Genomic DNA, 20,071 nt, shown 5'->3' on the forward strand with positions numbered 1-20,071 from the left:
CACCATGAAATTACTATTAGCGACATTTATTATTTATTCTGCAACTTGAAACACTGGGTTATTCACCCTGTGGATGATATGTGTTATCGATATTGTGTCGGGCTGTGGTCCCGTGGTTAGTGTCGCCGACTCTTGATTCAGAGTTTCTCGGTTCGAACCCACTCTACTTGAATTTGATATTATTTATTATCAAATGGTCTGGGTGTTGTGATATATTTTTTTACATTTACCTTCCCTATCCTTACTATCTTACCCGCAGACAACCTCTTAAAGTGTCGGGTTGTGGTCCCGTGGTTAGTGTATTGGACTCGTTTTCGGGTTCAAATCCATTCTACCACAATTTGATACCTATTTTTGATAATGAGCCGCTTAGGCTCACAGAAATAGTATGAAATTAAAGTATTTTTGTAAATAATAAAAACACAAATATTTCTCTTTAATTTTTTTTTTCTAAAAAATGACGTGTGCCAAGCATCACAGAATCACGCGATCGCGTCCGATCGTGTGCCACTTGCGCGTCTAGAAGACTCATGTCATTTTTTACCGAGTTGATATTTAAATGAGATTACCCCATCAGGTTGGAGTTGGAGTTCTTACCATTCGGTTTTATTGCCCGCCGCCTCGGCAGCATTCCAAAGGATTGACCCGGTCCCGCCCGAACCGGAGATCTTTGTTCGCCGCGATCCGAAGAGACCACCATTGTTATTTGCCTTTTTTGTATTATCTTCGTAAAGTGTGGCGTCATGGATGACTCGATCGACACAAAAGGACACAATTATTTTTCAATCCGATCTCCTATACACACAGTTCGTGGAGTTTCTATCTGGCCCTAGTTTTTGTAAGCGCGCAACATGGCCAAAAGTATATTTATTATTAATGCATATTCTGTAAACAGGTTTCGCGGTCTTGTAGAGTACACAACGATTAGTAATGATTCGTTTTGGCAATGGGCGATTAGCAGTGGCGTGCACAGATAATTAATTAGTGTAGACCAGCGGTCGGGGAACCTGGGTAAATTGCCCCAAATGGGGTAAATATGATTTTTTTGGGGTGATAACGAAATTTTTCTAGTTTGCTATTTCATAAACGTGTTAGTATTTTTACAAATTTAAACAATTCAGAAATCATTTCTTGAATGTTTTTCACAGATACTTTGTAAAATTCATAAATCGATTAAATGCTGAAGACGTTTCAAATTTTTCTTACATCAAAAAGTCCTCATTTTAAAGTAATTGTATCACCATGAAGCAGCATTATTTTTCCAAAAACTGAAAAGGAAACCTGAAAACCTGAATTTTCGTTGGATCCAATTTGAGAATTTTATTTTGTTTGTCTATTACATACTTACTATTTTCGTGAAATATTTTTTTTCGTGTAAATTAATGCAATAAATAAGTTTTATTTTAAATATACATTGATTGTCTTCTTTTCAAAATGGGTCCCCCCATAATATCGACTTTGGCAAAAATATTTTGGGATAATGATTAAAAAAGTTCCCCGACCACTGGTGCAGACAGTAGAGGTAGGTAGTTAAGTAAGCTAGGTACTACTTACTAGGGTAGGCAGTAGAGGTAGGTAGTAAGGTAAACTATGTACTACTTAGTAAGGTAGAATAGGTACCAGTTGGGTTTTTTATGTCACGCGGGTGAGTTAAAATAGGCATTACTTTCTGCCTATATGGAATGCACGCCCCTGGCGTATAAGTATTTTTTTTTAAGATCTGGAGCTACATTTCATCACCTGTATGCAGAAATATCCTATGTCTCATGCCCGTCAATTTCATTTTTACTAATGTGTTGTATTATTTGTGCTACTAATTTTTTCGTGCAAAAATTCTTGCCTTAAATAAATAGTTCACAACGATTAGTGACAATTCATTTTGTGCAACGGACTATAAGCATTTTTTTAAAAGATGCTGATTAGATTCGAGGAACTTTAAAATGGCGTGCATTTGACATTTCGCTTCCCTTCCGCTAACCTTTCAACTCGGGACCTTTGCATCTGAACGCAGAACGCGTTCCGTAACAGAAGCTTGCAATAGAAGCGGTCTGTTATAGATGCGGTTTATTTCGTTTTATTTTATTTGTAAATTTTACATGACAGTTACATAAATACATTTACAATAATAAGTAACAAAAAACAGGTATTTGTACCATTCCATTTACAAAATTTCACATATTATGTCATTTAATATAAATACTTGGAAAAGGGGCGGGAGGGAGGAAAAGGGGAAAAGGGAAAGATCAAAGCTCAAGACCAAGACAAATTATGAGGAAATTGGGACATACAACGATATAAATATCGACTTACTATGTACGCGATTTCAATGCTGACAATGTCGAGTAGAACATATAAAAATTCCCATATTCATCGTTGACCAATTTTGATGAACGATAAATATAGGAACCTTGTTTAGAGTTTGTTCTACTCGTGGGAAGCGCTAGGGTGTCAGTTGTCCTGGGGATCCGACCGGGAACTCTAAAATTTATACGTTCCATTAATTGCGGCGAATATATGTATTTGCTATAGATGCGGTCTGCTATAGATGCGGTGTGCTATAGATGCGGTCTGCTATAGATGCGGTCTGCTATAGATGCGGTCTGCTATAGATGCGGTTTGTTATGGATGGAAGTGGTTTTATGCAAACTAGGCGCGCGCGCTCGCAAACAGGTATGGGAAGCGGTTTACATAACACATGGATTTATAAATGGGAACGAGAGAAACCGGTGCCGCCGTTGCCTGAGCCTGCCGGGATTTTTGTCTTTGTCTATTATAATTGCAATGGCTACCCGAGTGGCCAGGCGCGTGGGGCAGCGCTTCTCAAACAGAGAGTCGAGGGGACACGAAAAACGTCGAATAAGTTCTCCATCTAATATACAAATAGTATCAGGTAGATTTTAGATCAAAACGACTTAAAATATGTCATTTTAAGTCGTTTTATGAATAAATACGATGTTGTAACTCGCAATATTTTGAGTGTGTCCAAATACTTGTTCGCAAATCTGAGTTTCTCTATTTACTAAGTAATACATTAATTAAAAACTGGGAGAAAAATCTTCACTTAGGAGTTATTTAATGCACAAATAGTGTTAGGTGGATTTTAGATGAAAACGACTTAAAATATCGATGTGTTTACTCACAACATTTTGAGTGTGTCTAAATACTTACTCGCAAATCTAGGTTTCTCCATTATTTTTACATTTGACGCCTCAATATAGATGGAATAGAATATGGAAGTCTGGGTATTTACAGGGCTTATGACCTGACATAAGCTGGTTAAGTGATCACTTTAATCATGGGTAGAATGCGGAATGTTGCACGTGTGATCAGTTCATGACACAGTACACATGAGTTCACAACAACATCTATGTTGGATTGAGAAAAGTTTTATATGGCAGATGCCTTTTTCGGGTCATTGAAATGATAGATTAATTGCTGTCTTGTGATAATCGACGATTATCGCAAAACACGTTTTTTTAAGTTTCCTTAAAACTTGAAAAAAAAAATACTCAGAGGATACATTTTAGAACCTTTTTAGAAATTTAGAAGATTTTTGGAATCTAATTTCGTTATTTTTTCTCTCATTTATGAAAAGCTGTGATCGGCAGTGTCTTGCATTGAGAAACTTTGGTTTACTGTAATCTCACCGTACGCCATGAAAGTGAAATGTCATTACATATTGTATCGGACCTTTACTTTTTGTTGTTGGCCCTATTTAGGTGAACTTAACCTCAAATCCAACACGACACTACAAAAGGCTATATATGTCCTTTCAAACATTAACTTCGGATTATTTGGATTAAAAATTTGAACTGATTCCGAAATATGGGTCGGTCGGTGCATTGCCTTCAGAATGAACTCGTCTGGCTTTGTTTATGTTCATGCAGTGCTTTCTGTATTAAACACAAGCCGTGACTCAAGTTTGGTAACGTCACGTCTGCCTTTATCGGCAAACCTGTTTTTATTTTTTACGTATAACATACCAATGACGACTATATACTGATTAAATTTTAACAAATACGATTGTTTTTCTAAAATTTCGCCTTGATTTTCTCTATAGTATATTTTAAAGATACACAGGATATTTTAAGAATACTTGTAAAGAAAATATGTTTTTCTAAAGCTTTTAAAATATTCATCTTCAAACCCTTATCCACACCCCAATGGTGCATAGGGCACTGCATCATATAAACGCAGTGTTATCTTGATCGTTAACACACGAAGGAACAATGATCTGCCCTCCGCTTCAGGTGCCAGTCCAGGGTATATTGAATAAATATTCGATTGAAAAATTCACTTTTTTATTCGACCCCCCCCCTGGGAATCGGACCCGGGACCTCCAGAACGGTAGCCGAGCGTGCTGACCATTACACTACGGAGGCGATCATATAGTTTTCAATAGTAGGAAAATGTAGTTTTCAATTATTTTTTATCGTATACGTCACTCGCTGATGGGCTTCGCAACGTTACATAAAAACCGATACTAAATTTAGGTCACTTTATAAAAGAGATACAAGCCTTTGTATACTGTAATTATTACAGGCAAGAAATATATTTCAACTTTGTGTATTAATGTCGAGTTGGAGAGGCAGTGACGCGTACGGGCCTTGATTGTAGGAGATTGTAGGTTAGTCAACTGTCAAACGCAATATAAATAAACATGGCGACTTAACTCTCTCGCTGCTACTGTCAAATTAAAGTACCCAAGGGAAATAGTTTTAGAAGTAGTAGAAAATTTACATACCTAACTTAGGTCCGAGATGTTTTGTAAGAAATGAGTGTTTATTTTTTTTTCATTATTTAATAGTGAAGATTTTTCGTTACGTTTCTCCATTTTTTTCTTTTCATAATTTCATTTATTTGTTAAAAAATATATACGTACATATACATACATGTAAATGGTAAATATACTCGTTCATTTTTTGCTAAACCAACTAATGTGTCTTGTCGGTGGAGTACTTTTTTACAAACTTAAAAAAATATATTTTATATTTTAACATCATATGCACACAAGAAAGAAAAAAAGGAAAAATTAATTCGACTAACCTCTCACTTGAATATGGTCTGGTCAGGAGTCATTGCTTGGAAAAAAAAGCTTCTTCATCTCACCAATAGATGTCTCTAGTGAAAATTCTAGTGATCCAAGTACAATATTTCGATATTGGATCATATATATAGAACTTCAAAGAATTTGAGTAGTACGGTTGTCAATCATGGGTAGAATTGGTGAACGTTACACGTGTTTAAAGTGATTACTTTAACCGGTCGTAAGCCCCGTAAATGCCCAGACTTCCATATTCTTTTTTATGTATGTTGTGATGTCAAAAATTTTTTTTTTCATTAATATATTTTTTTAATTTTCTCTCATTATCATTTTCATATCATAATCTATACCTGTATAAGCGCCCTTGGGGTAGTTTTTTTACGAAAATGGCGCTGTATAAATCATCCAAGATTACAATTATTATTATACAAATGTACTTAGTGATCTGTCAGCGAAAGGGTTAAGTAGTAGTAATGACTGGTCTCTGTTTGCGCAGGTGCAAGATAACCTCCGTGACGTGCAGCTGCGAGGCGCGCGACATCTTCTGGTGTCAGCACGTGGTGGCGCTCTCGCTCTACCGGATACGGAATGCCGACTCCGTGCGCCTGCGCGTGCCCATTTCCGGTAAGTTTTCCTCCTTCAAATATTTCCCACGCTTTTCAGGCGCGCCAATCTTTCAGCATGCTCAAATAGTGACGTATGCAATTCGTTAATTTATTTTTATGATAATTTTTGATGCTGACAAAAAATTAACGTGCTGATATATCAGAACGTAGAACTCGCGGTACTATGAAACTTATAAAGTTGAAGCCTGAGTAGGGACATGATAAACGGTGTTGCATAAGCCGTAGCTAGATTTCAGAGTCACTTGGACGTTAGGTAATTTAAAAAAAACTGACTTGTCCTTTTTTTATTATCAAAAACTGTATTTTGAAACATTTAATGATTTGAAATTATATAATTTAAAATGGGAAAATTTTCTTTAATATGTTTTTTAACATAAATAGATAAATATTTGTGTTTATATTATTTAGAAAAAAAATCAATTTCATACTATTTCTGTGAGCCTAAGCGGCTCATTATTAGACAGGGCTTTTTTTTAAACAAAAAAGGTCCCGGAACGTACTTCATGTCAAGCTTTTCACAAAACAATATTTCATTAGAATATCATATTTTATCATTTTAACGAATTATGTAAATAAAGATTGTAATTACATATGCGCAAACATTGTTACCTTTTATTGATTCAGAAAATTTAAAAATACATATATATCTATTTATTATTTATTATTTATATGTACAAACCCTGTAAGCGAACTCCCTCTCTAAACACGAGCAATCTGCTCTCTTAGTGAGGTAGCACGTAAAAAAAACAATAATAATAAAAATAGGTAACTATGTTGATTATTATGATAAAAAAAAAAAAAAAATCTGTGAAAAAATATGCCGGAATGCCGTTCCGCCGCGTTACATGAAAAAAAGCCCTAGAAATCGGTATCAAATTGTGGTAGAGTGGGGTCGAACCCAGAAACCCGACACTAACTACGGGACCACAGCCCAGCACTTTTGTTGCACATTATTTTTAACATTACAAAAAAAATGTAGTAAGTAAATCTTATAAAACTGAAGTTATTGGATTAAAATTTATCTATGGGGGATTTTAATCCCTTGATCAAGCCGGCTAGGTTAAATAAGTTTTTATTTATTTATTGATTTGGCGTTTAATTTGTAGAACTCCATTTTAATTTATGTATTAATTTTAAATCAAACACAGATTTTTTGAGTCTACTAAGTTGTATTTTATTAACAAAAACACATAAAAATTTAAAGTGAAACAATTGTCACAATATAAATATTTTATATGTTTTTGTTGATAAAATTCAGCTTAGTAGACTCAAAAAATCTGTGTTTTTTATTTAAAATTAATGCATAATTTTTTTTTAAAATATTTTTTATTACATCACTCATGTCTTTATAGACAACCCTATTGCATTATTCGCTCATTTCGTCGCGTCCGTTTTTGCACCTCATATTTATAATAACCTGTTTCCGATAAAGTAAAAACAAAGTACCCCGTTTTTAGAGAATGTTACGAGTCTATTGTGTACAGGCAAGTTCAGGGCGCCAGGGGTTAGTAACCGCGAATCTCACCGAAGGTCATCGCTCACCACTCACCGGTCCGTCGAATCATCACTTGTTGGTCTTCGCGATCGCCGTAATTGTGTGCGAAATTTACATAGCACTCGGAAATGTGTGGCCAAATTTAAATGACAATACGGACAAATCCAGAAACCCGACCACAGTACGTTCGTACAACCATTCTAACATATTTCCATGCGGATACAGTGAAACCTCTTTCCATCGTTTTTGAACAGACCTTTTAAAATGAACTATGGATGCGGGAATATAGAAAAATTCAATTCAATCCCATATCCGCACCCCGATGGTGCATAGGGCACTGCATTATACAAAACAGAGTGTTATCTTGATCGTTAACACACGAAAAAAAGGTGATCAGCCCTTCATTTTATCAACAAAAACATATAAAATATTTATATTGTGACAATTGTTTCCCTTTAAATTTTTATGTGTTTTTGTTAATAAAATACAACTTAGTAGACTCAAAAAATCTGTGTTTGATTTAAAATTAATACATAAATTAAAATGACGTTCTACAAATTAAACGCCAAATCAATAAAAATAAAAAAAAATAAAAAAAAAAAAATTGAAAAAAAGTTAAAGCCCTTCAAATGCCTCTCTCGAAATCTAGCTACATGTCACTCGCACTCTTTATACTGGCACCTTTCGATGTATTCTGTATGTGTGGTGTGGAAATGAATATCTACGCACAGATTATTTATTATATAACCACATAAAAGTTTGTATTCAAGGTTCAACTTTATGATGAATATAAATATTCCGGTATAAAATCACCAAATACTTTTGTAGGCGAGACACGAACTCCATTACAAATCGTTCTCCTCTTTTTTCGTCGCACACGTCTTTATCAACGAAAAAAGTTTACTGTATTTTATTTATCGTGAATAGATTAATAGAAGAGTGTTTGAAAACCTACAGGTTTTTTTTCATTATCTGAAGATGAAATAAATATTGATTACCGAACTCCATGAACTCCACAAAAGAAAATTCTGTATTTCTAACATAAGTATGTAGTTTATTATTAGATTAAAACCAATATTTTTAGCTTTTCCACTTGTCACCAGTCTGATGATGTCGGTAACGACGAAACCCGGTCGCTGGTCAAATAAAAAAATTGAAAAGCTAAAAATATTGGTTTTAATCTAATAATAAATTAAAAATGCAATTCCATCACGAAGTGTCAGTGGATAATATAAATCTATTAATAAGTATGTAGATTGATGATTGATCTAAAACTATCTATAAACACATATATATATATATATATACACACACACACACACACACACACACACACACACACACACACACACACACACCACACACACACACACCCACACACACACACACACACACACACACACACACACACACGAGGATAGCACTGCATGCGTTAGAATATATAGTTCATTTTCTTGGTTTGTCATATCGAATGGCGTTAAACAGGGATGTGTAATGTCACCGTGGCTGTTAAATCTATACATGGATAATTGCATGAAAGATCTGAATGCTTAAAATATTGAAGTAAAATGATTGATTTGACTGTCTGCTGCTTTTTGTATGCTGACGATGCTGTGTCAAAGGTGTATAATGTATTCAAAGAAAGTGATTTACTAATGAATGGTGACAAATCCAACGTCATGGGTTTTGAATGAGATGAATGTAGATCTGGATATAAGTAACATACATAGTAATGTGGAAATGTTGAAACAGGTATATGATTTTGTATATTTAGGAAGTAAGTTTTCTAAGGATGAAAAGATTGATAATGATAGAATTCATAAATTAACAGAAAGCATCAACCGCCAGCTTTTTGCAAACCCTTTAGTTTGCCCTAACTGATGCATTTGTTGTTTTGTTGAATCGAATCTCGAGACACAGATCAGAATACATTTAAGAACGCGCCCAGCAGTTGAACAGCTGGCGAAGTTTACAAAGTGTTGCCACAATAAAGTATTGCACGGCGTCGGTAGGCGCCTCTTCTAGATGACTATTTGTAATTTGTAGTTAGCGTGTTTGTGAAATATCCCAACCCAACTTGTGTATTCCCGAGTGTGTTGCCACCGTTGCATAACAAAGTAGTCGTAATAGACTTTTGTGTATGCAATTTTTAATCCAATTTGCGCGGGACTGTGAAGCGATCGTTTAAATCCAGTTACTCTCTTTGGGAAGGGGAGAATAGAGCTGCGAACTCTCTAACGCCATCATGGTACAAGAAACTGTCGTGAAGAAACTTTAACTTCTAACGCGGGTTGCTTCACAAACCGCAAAAAATTAAATATAATTTGAAAAATATAATTTTCCAACTGCATTTTTTAAGGTTCATTTGAGGTTTTGTTGTTTAAAATATTTAAATTTTCTTAAAATTTGAAAACAAATAACGCAACTTTTGTTTTTTGTTGTTGGTAAATTCCAATGCACGAAATTGTTAAAAAAATAAGTCCCACAATTAAAAAATAATAGCAAAATGACAATATAAATTATTTTCATTTTGAATCGGCAGTCATTTTGTGTGAATGTCCGTTCATTTTTAATACGATTTTCAGAAATTTACTGTGTGAAATTAAAATAAAAAATGAATTATTTTTTCGACTCTTTCGAGCGTTGATATTCTTGACCACTTCTTGGTTAAAAATTATAAGACATAACTTTATTTTTAGGAGGGTAACTAACACCCATATTTTGTTCAACGCAAAAGATTATTTAAGTTTTGTGAAATACAAAGTTTGCTTTTTTATGTTTTTTTTTATAAATAAAATACAACTTAGAAGACTCAAAAAATCTATTCGATTTAAAAATTAATTCATAAATTAAAATGAAGTTCTACAAATTAAACGCCAAATCAATAAATACAAAGTATGCTGATAAAATGAGTACAACTTCTTAGGTAAAGTAAGTATTTGTGGCTCTAGTATATTTAGAAATGATTTTCAGCAAAAAAATCGATATCATGGATTAATTTAATGGTTTTGAGGTTCGAATAATTAATGATCGTGTCCTTAAATTATTCGATTGTTAAAAGAAAGAAAATAAGATTTTACGTCAACAACCTACCTTCAGATCTCATAAAGGATTTCGGAATACGTTGCTACCGTGCTCCTTCGCTCAATCCATGATGATCTAACAATGCTTTTATTTATATATATTTTTTAAAGAATTAATAACTACCCATTCGAACTTATTGCCATTTAACTAATAAACGCAACTATTTGTTTTATATTAATAAATAAAAAATTCAATTACTAATTTGATCGACTAGTAATTTTAGGCATTGAGTAAATAAATCGAATAACTTGATAATTTTCATAACATCTCTCCATTACTAGTTACGATTTGCAGTCGGGAGTGCTCGATATTTTTTATGACAGCATTAATGGTAATATTCTATAAATAATTAAAGTCAAATCACGAATGTCCAATCGCGGACAAAAATGGCGGACTGCGAGATTTCTACGTGTTTCAGATTATTTCACAAAAGTATAATCCATTTGCGAGTCGGCACTTTGAGCTGCAGTTGCACATCGTGAATAATTCACGCAAATGCAACCGGGTCGCGCAATCGGCGTCCATGGATAATTATTTATAATTTTTGTTTTAAATATCAAAATTAATCTCTGATTTTTATAGTGTACTAAATTGTATGTTATTAATAAAGATATATAAAATTTGTGACAGTTTTTCGCCTTGTTATGGCATTTTCAAACTAATACAAAGATTAAATGGACTGATAGCTATACAATTAATAGACCTAAAAGTAATAGTTATAAGATGTGTAGTAATAGTTTAAGGTAGAAAACAATAGTTGTGGGTAAGGCTAAGTGTTCATTAGGTAATGAGGCATGTAAGTATGTACTTATATTCATTTTCAGGGAAAGAAAGAATCTATTGACATGGCGTTGTGAGATAATCAATGTTTTTATCTTTTTCCTCTTACCCTTTTCTGCACCCAATGGTGCATGGGATACTGCATTGTATTGACGATGGGATGGTGATCATTCATGGACCAGTCCAGGGTAATATTAAATAAATACATATTGGAGTGTAAAATCATTCATATTTATTTTCACCCCTCCTCCCCTAAGAATCGCACCGGGACCTCCAGTATGGTAGCTAGACACGCTAACCATTATACCACGGAGGCGGGCAAAAATGTTTTTATAACTTAAGAAAATTGTTTTTAGAGTTATGTTGGTAATATTATAATAGGTTAGTGTTATTTGACTCCAATACACGACTCAAGTATCATCGAGGACTTGTACTATCGTTAACTATTTTTATGAATTTATATAAATATAAATGCAATTAAATTTTATAATTTTCCCCAATCGAGGACCCAGCATGCTAGTTTCTGGCCCCAGGCCAAGCGTCTGCCATTTGTTTCAATTCGTCGCGGATTAGGGGGTCGGCGGCCATTTTAAACCGCCCCACAGGGCCTCGTTTCCCGCGCGCCATAGACAAGATTTAAATAAATAAGATTAGCATGTGGCGTTCGATTTTTCTGCGCATGCCCAGCGCTGCCCGTGCAATGTTCAGGCCGCTCACACTCAAACAGGGGTAGGTAGATTTAATAGAATAGATAGACAAGTCGGCTATGAATGCGCTGTTGATGTGATGTACCCAGTACACGTGTCTTACCCATTATACAGTAGCGAGCAGTCAAATGTTTCCAGACTGAAAAGATCAGCTTTTATTTAAAAGAATAAAAAAATGCTGTGATTTCTTGATAGATTTTTAGTTAAAATTATTTAACAACACTGTTTAAAAAGATGATATACAAAAAAAGTGCATATTTAGTGACAATTTTTTTTCTTCAAATTTTTATAGTAAATTTAAAAATGTTTGATTTTACGCACAAAAATAAAAAAGCTCGTATAATTAAAAAAAAAAAAAACACATTTATTTAAAATAAAATTCCGTAGGTACATAACACTAACCTACCTATTTTTTTGTACCTCCTTTTTTTATTACTGCTTCAATACGTTTTGGCATGGATTTCACCAAAATTTGTATGTAGTCTTGGAAAAAATAAAAAAATACATTATTTTGATGATGTTTTTAAAGATGATGATGTTTTTAAACCGAAAATCTATCAAGAAATCTATTGTGACACGTGTTACGATGCATTCCGCATCGTTTACAAACACCATTTCATTCTCAAATACGGTGTTTGAAAATGATGCGGATTGCGTTGAAACACGTGACACAATAGATATTACGAAATAGCGGTATTTACTAAGTAAAACTTTAATGGAAAATGGTTTGATTTTTGAAAAAACACTGCAAGCTTCCCCACTGACAAAGGTTTAAGACAGGGATGCATACTCTCCCCTGACCTGTTTAACATCTATGGGGAATACATCATGCGCAGGGCTCTCTACGAATGGAATGGAGGAGTGTCCATTGGTGGCGTAAAGCTGTCCAATATACGATATGCGGACGACACAACACTTCTGGCCAAAGACCCAAAAGAGATGGTAGATCTCCTTAAACGAGTAGAGTTTGAGAGCAAGGCACTGGGACTAGAGATTAACCAAAGCAAGACCAAGATCATGATCATAGATCGATCTAAGAAGTTTGGTGATCTCGGGAACTCACTGGAAGGTTTAGAGATAATAAACGAGTTCCAGTTCCTTGGATCTCAAATCAGCAATGAAGGAACTTGTGAAGGAGAGATTAGACGTCGTATCGCCATCGCCAAAAGTGCCATGTCTAAGCTAGACAAAATTTGGAAAGACCGGGGTGTGAGTAACAACACCAAGATGAAGCTTGTCAGGAGCTTGGTCCACTCCATTTTTCTCTATGCTGCTGAAACATGGACTATAAAAGCAGCAGAAAGGAGAAAAATTGATGCCTTCGAAATGTGGTGTTGGAGGCGCATGCTCCGAATTCCATGGACAGCTAGACGCACCAATGAGTCCATTCGCCAGGAACTACGCTTGGATGGCTTGTCTCTGGCCAATATCTGTACCCGACGGATTCTCCAGTTCTTTGGACACGTTGCGCGTGGCAACGAGGATAGCCTGGAACGCCTAGTTGTGATCGGTAGCCTGGAGGGAAAGAGAGGGAGAGGAAGATCCCCACACGATGGACCGATCAAATTAAGGCAGCAGCAGGCACCTCAGTGGTTGGAGCGCTACGTGCAGCGCAGTCAAGGGATAACTGGAGAAGAGTCATTGCTTCTGCAAGGGTCACAACCCTCAGCAATGAGGATTAAGACGGAGAAGAAGGTTTGATTTTACCACAAAGTGACTGCCGAATCAATAATTGAAAGTATGGCACCTGTAAGTGACGGGTCACCTTGCCTTCATGTAATCAACGGTCCATCTAACATTCCATCGATTTTATGCAGTGCTCTAAGCACCATTAGGCGTGCATGAGGCAAGAAAAAGAGTACAGCATTGTTTAACTATTTGCTTTACTAACTTTTATATCGTGATGTACATATCGCTCACTCCCTTCAAGAACGTCATATATAAAAAAACTAGATTTTTCAGGAGATCGTGTTTAAAGTTTAAAAATATAATAAAATGTATTAAAATAAATATCAAGCCACTTATTGAACTTTTTACTGTGCAACAGATCTTTTTAGGTAAATCCAAAATTATAATCCAAAGTATACTTAAAAAAAAAAATAATTAAACAATACCTTTTCTTCAAAATGCAAATACAACACTTTCTGCCCTGTATCGGGTAGGTATATATTAAGTTAAAAATATGCCGCTTTCGCTTGGATATAGTACATTTTCTGGGCATTCCGAAAACATGCACAACTGAAAATTGTCGATTTTTGATATATGACGTTGTTGAAAGGAGTGAGCGATATATGCAGTGTAGAATATTCTATCAACTGCATACACTCTGATGCGGAAATGACTGCAGTGTGAACGGCGTGTTAGGTCTGCCATTAATCATACATGCTTCTATGTAATCGTACTTTATCGTATTTACCGGGTCGGGTGTACCAAAACATAATGTTTGTAATGTACAATAATCATATTAATGGTATTTTATCATGCATATACTTGTGTGAAAATTGTAATTTTTTCACGATTTTGTTTTGTAACTTTTATTTTTTAATTTTTTTTATTAACATAAATTGTATACATTTATTTAAATCACAATTTTAAACATATTTTTAAAAAATGCAGAGACCCACCAAGCCACCTTTTGTGTCTTGTCGGTGGAGTTCTTTTTGAATACATTTGTATTGTTTTTAACGATTTTAACTCAATATACACACAAAAACGAGAAAAAATTAAGAATATAAACATTTTACAATTTTCATAAAATTAACTCTTGATCATTCGCCCATTCCTTTATTTTCCTTTGTTCCATATTTTATTTTTTATACAATTAAGCTGAACGTTTACATAGCTTTTTTATACAATTAAGCTGAACTTTTACATAGCTTTTTTATACAATTAAGCTGAATTTTTACATAGCTTTTTTATACAATTAAGCTGAATTTTTTAAATAGCTTTTTTATACAATTAAGCTAAATTTTTACATAGCTTTTTTATACAATTAAGCTGAATTTTTACATAGCTTTTTTATACAATTAAGCTGTTTAAGTGATCTCTTTACACACGTGTAACATTCACCAATTCTTCCATATTCTTCTTCATCTTTGATGAGATGTCAAAAAATAATATGATAAATATCTCCTATAATTATTTAACAAGTATCTGGACACACTCAAAATGTTGCATTTTGTATAAATTGTGTTCACTGTCGACAATGCTCATATTCCAATGCGGCCACGGGATGAGTTACGACCTTTTGAGTACCGAGTCATAATTTCACGAGTCAAATGTCACGTCTAATTTGCAATGAGCTCCATCTGCCCAACTCTTGGCGCAGGAAGCCACTCATTAGCAGCACTTTAAATATACGGCGATTAAAACATTGTGATGTCAATTATTTTAACTATGGTCCGGCTTTTCACTCGCGGTTCTAATTAATAAGACTAACTTCGGAGCCAACTGACTGAACAGACTCGTGAAGTGACTGAGGCTTAATTTATTTTATGTTCCTCTTTGTTATGATTACCCATGATACGAAAACTATTAACGTTTCATGGGGTCTTGATAAAAAAATGTACAGCAGTAAATCTACATATCTTAGAAAGTTCTGCTTATGTATATTTAATGACAGCAAATTAAGAAAGGTGTGTTGTGATGGTTGGGATATCGCTCACTCCTTTCAACAACGTCACAAATAAAAAACTTGTTTTTTCAGTTTTTTTTACTATATGGAAATAATTCCTTTTCATTCGTTACCGTGAAAAACATTTCGTTCACCCCTTTCAAGAACGTCATAAATCAAAAAACTTGATTTTTCAGGAGAACGTTTTTAATGTTTAAAAATATAATACAATGTATTCAAAATAAATATCAAGCCACTTACTGAGCTTTTTACTGTGCAACAGATCTTTTTAAGTAAAACCTGAAGGTTTTTTCTCAATTTGAAAAATATTATAGTTTATTTAAAAAAATAATTAAACAATACCTTTTCTTCAAAATGCAAAAACAACACTTTCTGCCCTGTAGCGGGCAAATATTAAGTTAAAAATATGCCTCTTTTGCTGGGATATGGTAAATTTTCTGGGCATTCCGATAACATGCACAACTGAAAATTGACGATTTTTGATTTATGACGTTTTTGAAAGGAGTGAGCGATTTGTTAAAACATAATTTTTTGTATTTTTTTAAAATCACTTATTGTTGACGCGAACACTGTTGCATATGATTTACATCACATTAATTATAATTACGACTGAACATTTCAACAGAGAACAAATATCATCTCGTCCATCTGTATAAAGTACGTGCATTTAGAATATGCAAATATGTATTGAAGCAAAGGTACATGGAACAGTGTTGTTATCCGAAATAATTCCATGCATTATAATGACTCTTGAAGCAAGCACCGTTCTAAGGTATAAATTATATTGTTCCTGCTGTCTATTATATTAAAAGACATGGAAAATCATATTTTGCCCTCCCAACTTCAGAAGAATAAAGTCGTAGTACGTTTTTTAATAGTATTTCTTTGTTTTTTTTTCATTTGCGTTTTTGGACGTCGAGCGACAATACGGTTGTCCAAACTCAAAACACAGTAAGGGACATTTTTTTGTAGTACGTTTTTTGCATTTTTGGATTAAGTAGATTCTACTTAGTCCAAAAATGCAAAAAAACAAACTACTAAAAATTGTCCCTTACTGTGTTTTAAGTTTGGACAGCCGAATACTTCTAACTATATACCATGCTGTTACTGAGAGTTAAATTAGTTTATCTGTAAAAATGAAACACTTATATAAGACTACTTTTTGTGTTTATAAATACTTGTAGGTAACTCATGATATTTGTATAAATTTGGTAGGTACTAAGAAATGTTTAATTATTTATTAGTTTGGCATAACTTTGTGGAATGTCATGATGATTACAATTTAAAAATAACACTTGTATAACACCACTTTTTGAGTTTATTTATACTTATAGGTAACTCATGGTATTAATATAAATTTGGTAATGAGAAATGTTGCATTATTTATTAGTTTGGTATTACTTTGTGGAATAACATGATGATTCTATAATGTAAACACGACTAGTTTTAAGAACTATACATGTTCTCATTGTAAAAATACAAACTGTTGACGAAAAACATCTGAAGTTCTCGCAACCAGTCGTGTTTAATAATAATAATAATAAATTTGGATAACTTATATAGCGCCATTTTCGTAAAAGAAATACCTCAAGGGCGCTTCACTGTGAATAAATTGGGGAAAATATTATGGTGGAAATGATTTAGCAAACAAATGTGTTTTTAGTCTTTTTCTAAAGATCATCTCACTCTCACTATTTCTAACCATTGGTGGTTAGAGCATTCCACGCCGTCGGTCCTGCAACAGCAAAGGCACGCTCGCCAAATTTAGTGCGTTGGTTGCGAGCTGGTAAGATCACTTTGCCCATTGCAGATGTTGTAGCCGATCGAAGCGTGAGACGTCTATCAACCAATTCATCTGGAATACACAGCTCCTTAAGATACTCTGGAGCCATATTGTGTATTGATTTATGCATGAGTAGGCAGAGTTTATACTCAACCCTTTCGGGAAAGCGTAAGCGTAGTGTTTATATTGATAAGCTTAAAAAGTGGTATTATACAAGTGTTTTTTTTATACATTCAACCATCATGCCATTCAACAAAGTTATGCCAAACTAAAAACAATGGAACTTTCCTCTCATCTCATTTATGTAAATATCACGAGTTACCTATAAATATAATTAAAATCAAAAAGTGGTATTATACAAGTGTTTTTATATACATTCAACCATCATGCCATTCAACAAAGTTATGCCAAACTAAAAACAATGGAACTTTCCTCTCATCTCATTTATGTAAATATCACGAGTTACCTATAAATATAATTAAAATCAAAAAGTGGTATTATACAAGTGTTTTTATATACATTCAACCATCATGCCATTCAACAAAGTTATGCCAAACTAAAAACAATGGAACTTTCCTCTCATCTCATTTATGTAAATATCACGAGTTACCTATAAATATAATTAAAATCAAAAAGTGGTATTATACAAGTGTTTTTATATACATTCAACCATCATGCCATTCAACAAAGTTATGCCAAACTAAAAACAATGGAACTTTCCTCTCATCTCATTTATGTAAATATCACGAGTTACCTATAAATATAATTAAAATCAAAAAGTGGTATTATACAAGTGTTTGATTTTTAAATTTAAATCATCTTGTCATTCCACAAAGTTAAAGCCAAATCAATAAATAATATACTGACAGCTTATCGTGTTATTTATTATTAACAATCACTTAATTTATAATATTTAGCTATTTATCATTAATTTACGTTGCATGATAAAAGTTATTGTTATATATCCGTATCTAGTTACCAATAATCTTTCAGACGTCTGTTTTATTCTTATTACAGTAAAACCTCGATATAGCGGACCTCTATTTTAGAAACTTCCTCGACAAAAATCCGATCAAATGTAAAAATTTAAAACGTCCTGTTAATTTTGTACATGCTTAAATTTATGTAAATTTATCGACCATAATCATCACATCATGTTGAAAAACTTGATTCATTTTTCAAAGCAGGATTACCGAAAGCGAGCGCGTCGACATCAAACAGCAACGTCACTTCAGGACGAGTGTCCGAAGACAATAAATAACATTTGAGTTTTGTATTGTTATCTTAATACAGTGTTCATATTTTCAAAAAAAGTTTTTGTTTTATTAATTTTAATCCCATTTTTATAAAACGGACTTTTGGCTTTAACAGACATTCCTTCCCTCTGATTAGTCCGTTATATCGAGGTTTTACTGTATTTCTAGAGGTAACAATATTAACCTCAGGTACACTGAAATCGTATGTCAAAGTGATACTTCTGAATATAAATTTATATAATTAACAGCTATAAAATGTGCGTAAACAATGACGCACTCTACTCGGTTACCAGTATAGAACACAATGTTTTACCCCGACTTCATTGTAGGTACACAGCCTCATTACACGCTGCAGTACAGTTGCACAGCTATAAAACCCTACCTCCAATTAGTCCGTTATATCGAGGTTTTACTGTACCCACTTCTCATCGACGCAGTTTCTTGAAAATTGATTGCCACGACGCAGTCAGGATAACCTAGATTATTTTGCTTCTATATGACAGTTCCTATTTCTGGATCTCTTTCTGTGTCCTCGTTCTTTGTGTCATCTTACGCAGATTCCTTGAAACGCAGTTGACACACGTGGGGGTCAAATTCTCACAATTCAATACTACGTAATATCCCATTATCCACGTGTAATATTAAATAGAGCGAGGTCGAAGCGTAATACCGTATTTCTTTATAACCTATCGAGTTTATTAGGGGGTTGAATTAATTCTCGCCGTTTTTTGTAGTATTTTGAATTGAAAATATTTTTTTTTTAAAAGTAAGAATTTATTAAAAGTATTGCCCTTCTTTCTCGACTACTTTGGCCCATCTTTCGGGAAGAAGTCGTATTCCCCTATAAAAGAAAACCTTGTCTTTTGAGGCAATCAAATTTTCAACCCATAACTCGACTTCTCGATAACTTTTGAAAATTTCTCCCGATAATCCATGCTGCATGGACCGAAACAGATGATAATCGGATGGTGCAACGTCAGGGGAGTAGGGCGGGTGTGACAGAACCTCCCAGCCAAAGGATTTTATCTGTTCTTTTACCACTTTGGCAACATGCGGGCGCGCGTTGTCGAGCAGAATGAGAATCGACTCGTGCCTGGCTGCGTATTCTGGACGTTTTTCTTCAATTGCTGTTTTCAGTTTGATCATTTGCTGCTTGTATGTAAACCTCTGCTGTGACTGTTGGCATGCTTTGAGAAGCTCGAAAAAATTACTCCCTGCTGATCCCACCATATGCAAAGCATCGTTTTTGAGCCGTGAATGTTGCGTTTTGCAATGCTGGCTTCAGCAGGGAGAGGCTGACCTGGCTGGCAGATGACTTTGCGGCGTTTGGGGTTGTCGAAGAAGATCCACTTCTCATCGCTGGTGATGACGCGATGCAAAAAACCTTCTCTGTGATGCCGTTGCAAGAGTGAATCACACATGCAAAGTCGCCTTTACATATCTCTCTCCTTCAGAGCATACGGGACCCAGTTTCCCTGCCGATGAACAAGGCCCATAGCCTTAATTTTGAGGCGGTTTGAGGCGGTTGAAAGTGTCACGTGGGTGTTCGAGGCAGCAGGGGACAGGAAAACAAAAAAAACGAAAGGAATCTATTTAAATCACAGAGAAATATTAAATTTTTATAAACGGCGAGAACTAATTCAACCCCCTATTACGTGCAAT

At 34.4% G+C, this 20,071-nt stretch overlaps 1 protein-coding gene across 1 annotated transcript in view; it reads left to right on the forward strand.

Moving 5' to 3' along the window:
• LOC148304994 (zinc finger SWIM domain-containing protein 4-like) overlaps nucleotides 1-20,071 on the forward strand; it is a 154,892-nt gene that overhangs the window by 93,192 nt on the left and 41,629 nt on the right. The window contains exon 4 of the mRNA XM_088267425.1: nucleotides 5,541-5,668. Coding sequence (XP_088123551.1) covers nucleotides 5,541-5,668 — 128 coding nt within the window. The remainder of the gene's footprint in view (nucleotides 1-5,540; nucleotides 5,669-20,071) is intronic.

This window comes from Brachycentrus maculatus, unplaced genomic scaffold, assembly GCF_059751285.1.
Source record: "Brachycentrus maculatus isolate JH-2025_06_01 unplaced genomic scaffold, ASM5975128v1 h1tg000294l, whole genome shotgun sequence".
In the NCBI taxonomy this organism is placed as follows: Eukaryota; Metazoa; Arthropoda; class Insecta; order Trichoptera; family Brachycentridae; genus Brachycentrus; species Brachycentrus maculatus.